A 10,622-nucleotide genomic window follows, 5' to 3' on the forward strand; every position below is an offset into this window, starting at 1 on the left:
TATTTTTTATTACTATTTTATTTAATATTTTTTCCTCCTTTAAGGAAATCCTTTGTGGAACGATAAGAGCAAAAAGTAAACTAATTGTGGACTTACTTCAGTTGGCAAATTTCTTAAGGAGTATTATACAATCACACTTTAGAAGACATTCGTTTAAACATACTGCTTTCTTTTTAATACCTGGTTCAGTTCCTTTGTACTGAGGAGTTTAGAGGTTTGAAGGGCAGTTTTTTGGAAAGAGCTCTGAATTTATAGTCAGAAGACCCCTGAGTTCAAATCCTGGCTGGATGCATGATTCTGGGGAAGTCACTGAAGTTTAATAACATCTGCTGTATGGTGTTTTTGTGAGAAGCAAATGCTTGGAGTATGTCTGCTTAATAAGTTAATTGAATAAATGGAATAAGCAAGTAAAAATTCAGGGGGGCTCTGACAAGCATAGCTCAGTTGGTTGGGTGTCATCCTGCAAAGCAAAGGGTCACCAGTTCCATTTCCAGTCAGGGCACATGCCAGGGTTGCAAGTTCAGTCCTGGATGAGGCACATAGGAGAGACAACCAATCGGTGTTCCTCTCTTGCATGGATGTTTCTCTCCCTCTCCTTCTCCCTCCTTTCCCCTCTCTAAAAATAAACAATTTTTTTTTAATTCTGGAAGATTCAATTTTAAAATGAGGGGGAATCAAAACTATAGGGATGTTTTTCTGAAGAGATTAAAAATATTTCACTAATAATTTTTTCTTAGCTAGAGTGTGATTTAAAAAATTAAAGTCTTCAGCATCTAAACCATAGAAACATTAATAATATCTCCACCAGGACAGACTAGAGTAAGAAGAGGAAGGTGACCTAAAGATAAGTCCCTGAGGGAAATGAGCTAGCAAAAGTTGACTAGAAAGGGGCCCTGGCCAGTGTGGCTCAGCTGGTTGGAGTGTTGTCCTGTAAACCAAAATGTCATGGATCAGGGCACATGCCTAGGTTGTGGATTCGGTCCCCAGGCGGTCCCCGGTTGATCCCCAGTCCAGACATGTACAAGAGGCAGCCGATTGATGTTTCTCGAATTTTATTTCTCTCCCTCTCTCTCTAGCTGTCTCTCTCCCTCCCCCTCTCTAAAATCAGTAAGCATGTCCTCCAGTGACAGTTATCCTTTAAGTTGACCAAAAAAGGACAAAGGAGGTGAAGACATCTAGAGTGACCAGCAGGCTTCTTGCTTGCACTTCTGTGTTGTTCCATTCACTGAGGTAGAGGATCCTGGAGGAAAACCGAATTTAGGGCAGATGATTATAGATTGGATACAGGACATGTTGGATTTGAGGTTCCTGTAAGACATCTCTGTGGAAATACTGAATAGATAGTTGAGCATACAAGTCTAGAAATCTGAAAAGTTCCCTGAGCTGAGAAGTAATACTCAAAAAGGTAAAACTATGAATCTTTTATAAAAGTACACATTATTTTAACTAATGAGAGTGTGTAGCAATATTTTAATTCAGAGATTTGAGTACATATCTTTTCCTGTATATTAAGAAGTTTGATGTGAGGGAGTGTGGATTATGTATTTTGTGTACCCCACAGCATTTATCTTGCTCATGGTAGGCATTCAATTATTATTTATTGAATTGAACTTAATTAACTAAGGGGTTTGTTTTGCAAGCCAGACTGTTCTATGAGTCAAGAACTGAATTTTGGAGTTTTCAGAAATCAAAGATTAGAGGCACTCTGACAGGGTGTGACACATACTAAGAACTAGAGTGTGGTTTCCTGGAAATAAGTAGCTGTCAGTCTGGCAAACCAGTCAGGACTGTGCAGGCTTGCCACAAGTGGTGCACAACACGTCTTGGGTAAAATGCAGGTGGAAAATGTGCTGAGAGGAGAGAATCAAAACTTTAGAATGTAACTATTACAATAGGCAGATAACTTGTAGTTATTTTCACTGTATTACTACTCACCTAAAATTAAGACAATTAATATATTTCATTATAAGGTGACTTTATGTAGATATACTGTTTCACAAAATAATTTTTCCATAAAAAAAAACATAAATCCACATACTCTTTTTTTATCTACAAGACTAGATTCTCAGAGATTCTTAAGTGCCATAAATAATGAAAACCAATTAAACTTTTTTCCCACTTTGTCCAAATGATTGATAACTTAATAGGCATTTTATTTAATAAGAATTATACCACAGTGGTTATTTCAGAAATACAAAGAAAAAAATTAGCCAATTACTGGATTTGACAAAAACTGCAGTGTATAACACCAGAAGCTGTTGTTGTATCGACCACAATAAACAACTCCCAAGCAGTTATATGGGTCGCCTTTTTATAGCTGTTTGAAAAATTATCAGATTCGTAATTATTGTTAACTTTTGAGGCAAAATCCCATTATAGATCTTAGTAAGAAATTAATAACAGAAAAATTAATTTTAAAGGCAACATAATCCTAACAAGGATGGCTCACGTATTGGCAGAGCTCTATTAAACATACCAGTCATGTTAATCTTTAACTCTTCAATATAATGTGGAAAATATATATAATAAATATAAACAAGTAGAATTTTCAAACTTTCATAAAGCTATACAAGTACTCCTTGGCCTGGAACAGCAATCTCCAACTGGTGTGGTATTGGATGTTTTAAAAATTCTTGCAGCACACCAGTTGAAAATCACTGGACTAGAAATATACTTAAAACTCCTATTCTAAAATTAGACCTGAAAGGTATTCACAAAGTCATAAATGTTGGCGATTCTTTCAATAGATTATGTATGGTCAAACAAACATAACTGCAGCATCAGTGATAGACCCACTGCTTTCAAGAATCAGTCCTCATCTAGTTAGTGTTTCAGATTCTGACTTGTGCCTCTGAGTTTGTAATAACTTTGCTTTTCTTTATCTGAAGAGGAAATATGACTTGCCTAACAGACAAGTGTTCCAGTTCTAATCAGGATTTCTATTTTGCTTCTTTTGCTTTAGGAACAAAAAGTTATATTACAGTATAAAATCCATTTTTGCAATTAGATGTATGGATGGGAGCATTTGGGATTATGAAATTGGTTAACCTTAAAATGAAATAGCAGCACCTCTAGGAGGGAGCAAATAGAAGAGTGGGAAAGATTTAGAACAATAAATATGAGGAATTGGATGGACAGTTATCAAGAGGTGACTGAAAGGATTTGAGAATATGGAAGGAGTACCAAGAACACAATATGACAGCTCTGAGCAAAAGTCTTATCCTAGGAGAAGAGACAGGAAAATTAAAGACTATTGAAACTCAGGAGTAGGTTAGAATGTGGCTATGAATTCATAGTCGAAATGGTACACTGTGGGCTCTAAACTGCAAGGAGAAAATAAAAGCTCAGAGAGCTAAATATATAACTAATAGAGGTTTTAAAAATTTATAACTACATTTTTTTAATAATTTATTTGTTTGTTTATTTATTTATTTATTTTTAGAGGGGAAAGGAGAAAGAGAGGGAGAGAAACATTACTGTGTGGTTGCCTCTCACGCGCGCCCCCAAATGGGGACCTGATGTGCAACCTAGTTATGTGCCCTGACTGGGAATCGAACCAGCGACACTTGGTTTGCAGGCCAACGCTCAATCCACTGAGCCACACCAGCCAGGTTATAATTACTTTTTAAATATCTATTTTCATGTATTTGTTTATCACAGAATGGTACTGTTGTCTTGTTGGTGTTTTGCAGACGTAAGACTCCTGCCCTTTTATTTTTTCTAAGTATATTTTATTGATTATGTTGTTACAGTATTTCCAATTTTTTTCCCCTTTGCTCCCCTTTTCCCAGTACCCTTGTTTCCTCCAAAAATCCCACCTCCTCTTAGTTCATGTCCATGGGTCGTTCATATAAGTTCTTTGGCTTCACCTTTTCCTATACTATTCTTAACTTCCCCATCTATTTTGTACCAACCAATTATGCTTCTTAATCCCTGCACCGTTTCCCCAATTCTCCCCTTAGCCCCTCCCAGCTGATAACCCTCCAAATAAACCCCATACCTATGATTCTGTTACTATTCTGGTTTGCTTAGTTGGACTTGTTTTTATTTTTTAGATTCAATTGTTGATAGTTGTGAGTTTGTTGTCATTTTACTGTTCATAGTTTTGATCTTCTTTTTCTTAAATAAGTCCCTTTGACATTTTATATAATGGCTTGGTGATGATGAACTCTTTTAGCTTTACCTTGTCTGGGAAGTGCTTCATCTGCCCTTCCATTCTAAATAGAAGAGTAATCTTCCTTGTAGGTCTTTACTTTTCATCATATTGAATACTTCTTGCCAGTCCTTTCTTGCCTGCAAAGTGTCTTTTGAGAAATCAGCTGATAGTCTTATAAGGATCCCTTTCTAGGCAACTTTCCGCTTCTCTCTTGCTGCTTTTAGGACTCTCTCTATCATTCACCTTTGGCATGTTAATCATAATGTGTCTTGGTGTGGTCCCCTCTGGGTCCAGCTCTCCAGGGACTCCATGCTTCCTGGACTTGTGTGTCTATTTCCTTCGCAAAATTTGGGAAGTTTTCCTCCATGATTTTTTCATATAAGTTGTCAATTTCTTACTCTTACTCTTCTCCTTCTGGCACCCCCATGATTCAGATGTTGTCACATTTAAGTTGTCCCAGAGGTTCCCAAGCCTCCTCATTTTTTTCAATTCTTGTTTCCTCATTCTGTACTGGTTGACTGTATTTTTTCTTCCTTATGTTTCAAATCATTGATTTGAACCCCGGTTTTCTTCCCTTCACTGTTGGTTTTATGTGGATTTTCCTTCATTTTACTTAGCATGGCCTTCACTTCTTCTCTTATGCGTTTGCCATACTCCAGCATATCTCTCAAGCCTGTGAGTATCTTTATCACCAGTGTTTGGAATTCTTCATCTGTTAGGTTGGCTATCTCCTCCTCTGTTAGGTTGGCTATCTCCTCGTCTCTTAGTTCTCCCACTGGAACCTTCATCCATTCCCTCTTTTGGGCCATACTTCTCTGTCTCATCTTGATAGGCTCCTGTGTTTGCCTCTGTGTCTTAGGTAGAGCTGTCGCTCCTGTTACGTTGTAAGGGGCGGAGTCTTAGTAATTCGTCAATACAGGTTGACCTGTTTCACCACATTGTGGCACTGTATGTGGGGGAGGAGTCTGAGAGGGAACAATGCCGCTTGCCCAGCACTCGTCCCTTTTCCAGGCACCTCTCGTACTTCTGTATGGGACTGGTGCCTCTCTAGCTGTTGCCCTGGCTGTCGTTCCCAGAGTGTAGGGGTCTGCGAACGTTCTAGGACCATGAGAGCCCTTTAAACAAATGGACTCTGCTGAGAGACCGGCAGTTTCTTCCTCCACCACAATCCCCACTGGTTTGCACAGTCAGAAGCTATGAGGCTTGATTTTCCCTGGTGCTGGGACTGTGAGCTGCATGGTCTGGTGAGGGGCTGGGAATGGTCCCCAGATGTTTCTCCTGATTTTTTAAAATGTGTAACTGTGCTTTCCACCAGCCTGCCGCTGCTGCCACCACCACACCTCGTCCTCTCCCCCCCAGCTCCGCCCCTCCTACCTGTCTGGATGAGTATTTCCTTTTTATATCTTTGTTTGTTGGACTTCCATGCAGCTTGATTTTCTGGAACTTCTTGTTGTTTCTAGTTTTGAGGTAGTTGTATTCCTTCTTAGTTGTGGAGGGAGACTCAAGAGTGTCTGTCTACACCTCCATCTTGGCTGGAAGTCCAAGACTCCTGCCCTTTTAAGTGGAAGTAACAGGCCCTGACTGGTGTTGCTCAGAGGGTTGAGTGTCATCCCGCAAACTGAAAGGTCACCGGTTTAGTTCCCAGTCAGGACACATGCCTGGGTTGCAGATCAGGTCTCTGGTTGGTGGCATGTGAGAGACAACTGATTGATGGTTCTCTTCCTGTCTTTCTCCCTCCATTTCCCTCTCTGTAGAAATAAATTAAAAAGATATATAGATATAGATATATAGATAGACATATCTATCTATATCTTTTTCTTTTTAACTAACAAGATCTTTTTCAAGAAATGTCTCAGTTGAAAGGCTGAGTGAGATGGTAGAGTGGACTGAGTTTCAGTATTTGGGGGGAGAAGACTTTTCCGTCTAAAAGCCCTCTGAAACTGACTGAAATTTGTTTCTATCATTGTTCTTCCTTCAAATGTTTGTCTCTCCACAATTACATTCAACCAAAAATTGTTATTTATGAAAGCAACCTTTGTATGATCATTAGAACACATTGTACAATCATGCACTGCATATCAACATCTTAGTCGATGATGGTTTGCATATACAACAGTGGTCCCATAAGATTATAATGGATTTGAAAAATTCTTATTGCCTACTTGTCATTACCATCATAATGTCATAGTGCAATGCATTGCTCACATGTTTGCAGTGATATTGGTGTAAACACACTCCATTGCCAGTTGTATAGAAGTATAGCACAATTATGTATAGTACACAATACTTGATAATGATGAATGATTATGTTACTGGTTTGTGTATTTACTATACTATACTTTTTATTATTTAGAGTGTATTCTTTGTACTTATAAAAAACTAGTATTCTGTATTACACTGGCATCTTGTAACAAACAAGATGTTGTGTTTACCATGTCTCTTGCTTGCATCATTTTCTCTTGTGCTTGATATAACCTCATATCGTTTTGTCCCTAAGCATACAAAACCCACTTGTTAATGTTGCCAGTAAGAGGCCATATCCAGTGATTGACCTGGAAATGAAATTAAAAGTGATTAAGGACTATGAGGGTGGAAAATCAGTGATGGTTTTTGCTTGTCAGTCAGGCACGTCTCATTTCACCATAGCTGTGATCTTAAAAACAAAGTGATGGAATATGTTAAAGCATCTGCTTTGTTGAAGACAAGAAGACTAACAAAAAGTCAAGAAGAGCCTATATCAGACAGAGAGAAATTTGTAAAAGTTTGTGATGTTGAAAGAAAAGTCTGGACCCTACTACAATGTTGAATTTACTGCTAGCTCTGGGTAATTTAAACAATTCGAGAATCATTATTCATTAATGATTCATAATATGAAAGTGAGTGCTAAGTCTGCAAGCACTGAAATGAGCAGCTGCATAATTTGGGGGCATCTCAGAATTTTTCTCTTGTCATGTACAATTATTTACACATGGACATTTTCTGGAGAACTGACATCTAGGTGGGCTTTTTGGCTTATTGTACAGAATTATTTCTATTTGTAAACTACATATTTCCCCTGATGAGAGTAATAAGAGGCATTCAAAATATTTGTAGAATTTAGACAGGAAAGTATGCAAGAGCCTACACTGATGTCTCCTTATGTGGGGCTAAGGCTGAAGATCACTGCAGTAATGACTGAGGATTGCTCAACAATAGCAGCAAGACATGCTCCAGCCAGCTGAGGCTAGGTTCCTTAAAGTCATAGTGTCAAAGAAATGCACAAAAATGTAGCTTACATACAAATCCAGGGCCCTGCCTCAAAACAGGAGATTGGTGGGAAGAAATTGTTCTGAAATTATGACCACTGATAAGAGCAATACATATAAACTTGATTCTTCATGTAAACAGCTAGCTGTCTTTGTGCAATTCCCAGAAACTAGAAAATGAATGGAAATGAATCAGCTTTTTCCTTCATCTTGTAAATCAGTATTCTGGTAGTTGAGGGTCCAGTCAATGCTGATTTCCACAGAAAATCTGTCAGTGGTTTCTATGTTCTTGAAAGGTAGGCACAGACACAGTTATTCTATTGCACAGGGGAACAATTTTTAACATAATTCCTGTTGAGTTCAATTTTTCAACTGTCATAGACTTAAATAGGCATTGCTGATTTCAAAGCTGCAGTTAGTTTTCTTCTATCACATCAAGTTTTTCTCTACAGCTTATCTTAATCGTACCACTCTAGGCTAAGTCAAGCCTGGATCAAGGGAAGCACTAGTGCTCTCCTATTGGCTGAGAGCAAACCTCCCTCTAGTGGGGAGGGGTGGGGGATGACCTTGGAGACCAATGACAGATTCGTACTTGTTAGGCTATTCAGTTACACATCAGACAGTGTAGTGAGAGGTTGTGTGCTGCTCTATATAGTAAATCGTATTTCAAAGTGTAGTCCAAGTTCTTGTCTGATACAAGGAGTTAGCAGAATTTATTTTTTTATTTACATACGTACTTATTTCCTTTACTTCAGATCATGTCTGCTTCTGCTATTTCTCGTCATAAGTGCCTGAACAACCCTGATTCGTTTTGTTATATCTGTGGCAGTTTCACCATTCCCAGTCAAAGGACAAACATCAGCGCATTTTTCAGGCAAGCCTATTTTGCATATTTTAAAGTAAAACTTGGTGATCAAGAGAAGTCTTGGGCTCCTCACAAGGTGTGCAAGCAGTGTGTCGAGAGTTTATGAATGTGGACAAAGAGAACACATGATAAATTGCCATTTGGTTTACCTCTGGTTTGGCAAGAGCCCAGAGATCATTCAAGTGACTGTTACTTTTGTATAGTGAAAGCATCAGGATATAACAAGACAAGTAAATGTAAAATAGAGTATCCTAGTCACCATCAGCTATACACCCAGTGCCTCATTCAGCTGAAATCCCAGTGCCAGTTTTCATTGAACTTTTCCTCTTTTGAAAAACGAGTATGGTGAAGAACTAAGTGACAGCAACGATGAAGATTTTGAAGTTGAAGATGACTCAGTTCGTAAGGGGTTTGATCAGCATGAGTTGAATGATTTGGCATGAGATTTGGGACTAACCAAAAAGACTTCAGAACTCCTAGCATCAAAACTGCATGAGAAAAACTTGCTTGAAAAAGGAGCAAAGACATCCTACTTTTGATCAAAAGAAAGTGCATTTCTGCAGTACTTTCGAAGTGACAGTGGCTTTGTGTATTACCATAACATACATGGTTTAATGGAGGAATTCCAATCTATAATGTAAATGAATAGTGACTGTTCATTAGTAGATCAAAGTGGAGCTTGAAGTGTGTCCTCCTCCACAATGGCAATTTGTTTGGTGCAATCCCAATTGGCCATTCAGTTTGTTTTCATGAAGAATATGAAGACATAAAGAGAGTCATTGATCTGCTGCAATATGACAAGCACAACTGGATCATCTGTGTTGACCTTAAAATGGTCTGCTTCCTTCTTGGTCAGCAATGCGGAGACACCAAGTGTCCCTGTTTTCTGTGTATGTGGGACAGCAGAGCTCATGAGAACCATTGGGTGGAGTTGAATTGGCCTCCAAGATCTGACCTCCAACCTGATGATCCAAACATTCTACATGAGCCACTTGTTGACAGAAAGAACATTATATTCCCACCTCTGCACATAAAACTGGGTCTCATGAAGCAATTTGTTAAAGCTTTGCCAACTGAAGGAGACTGTTTCAAGTATCTCATTTTGGCATTTCCTAGCCTATCGTTTGAAAAGATAAAATACCTTAATATGTATGTTTGGTAGCAGAACTTTACTGCTTGTAGACAATTTGACTTAAGGTAACAATATATAGACTTTATGTGAACAAAATAACTCTAAATAAACAGTATTTACAGGTAATCTTTTTCTTTATTTTCCTTTGTATGTACATTTTGTATGATTTTGGGGACAAAGGGAGGGTATCCTGTACCTTAAAAAGTTGACATGATAAAGAAAAACTGGGGTCATTTCTGGATTTGGGTGCCAAAAGTTAGTCAAAAACAAGTGTCAGATCTAAACTCAACAAAAATTTTGTTCCCCAGTGTTATATGTCAATCAAAAGGAACATTCCCAAGTATTTATTGAATGATTATCAGAAGTATGTGTAATACTTTGGAAGATAAATAAGAATAATGATATATTCTTTATTCTTAAACACCTTCACCTATTTCTCATTTTATGTTTATGTTTTTTTGTTTGTTTGTTTGTCTTTAAAGGATTCTGAAGAATCACAGAACCATACTGCCAATCCTGTTGGAGATGACTACAAAAAGATGGGAACACTTTTTGGTGAACTGAACAAAAGCCTCATCAACATGGGCTTTACTAGGATGTATTTTGGAGAACGAATTGTGGAACCAGTGGTGGTCATTTTCTTTTGGGTTATGCTGTGGTTCCTTGGCCTACAAGCCCTTGGACTAGTTGCTGTTCTTTGCCTTGTCATTATTTATGTACAACATTAAAATATGGCTGAAAGAGCTGTTGGTTGACATTTGGTAGCCATACATATAATTAGTGAAATTATATATTTCACTACATAAAAGCCAAAAAGTTTGCCTTGTTTCAAATTGTGTGCTGTTTTGTAATACAATTATAAATGGATGTTGTTTAAAATAAAACTCAACTCTTGATTATAATAGGATTCAATATATATCTTGTAGCTTACTCAAAACTCTTGTTTTAGTATAATCTGTGCCCACTTTTAAATACTCCTATTCCCGTGCCAAACTTAAATAACACCACCAAGTAAGCAGGGAAAATAACAGGATATAGAGTTCAAACTGGGCAATATAGGTCTTATAACGTAAGATATTTTAAATGACAAAACTATGAGCTAAAAATAAGTTTTACTTGGGGAATTTCTCCCCACGAACCCCTAACAAATAACCTCGTATCATTAGAGAAAAAAGTTGGATTTCTATTGTCCCTGCTCATCCCAAACCAATGTAATGATAGTTA

General features: G+C 37.9%; 1 protein-coding gene across 1 annotated transcript in view; it reads left to right on the forward strand.

The window, feature by feature from the left end:
* Positions 1 to 10,300, forward strand: part of LOC150019464 (uncharacterized protein FAM241A-like) — a 34,774-nt gene extending 24,474 nt beyond the window's left edge. The window contains exon 2 of the mRNA XM_090266424.1: positions 9,881 to 10,300. Coding sequence (XP_090122550.1) covers positions 9,881 to 10,126 — 246 coding nt within the window. The 3' untranslated portion in view covers positions 10,127 to 10,300. The remainder of the gene's footprint in view (positions 1 to 9,880) is intronic.
* The last annotated feature ends 322 nt before the right edge of the window (positions 10,301 to 10,622 follow it).

Source organism: Furipterus horrens, unplaced genomic scaffold (assembly GCF_987537825.1).
Source record: "Furipterus horrens unplaced genomic scaffold, mFurHor1.1.pri manual_scaffold_2, whole genome shotgun sequence".
In the NCBI taxonomy this organism is placed as follows: Eukaryota; Metazoa; Chordata; class Mammalia; order Chiroptera; family Furipteridae; genus Furipterus; species Furipterus horrens.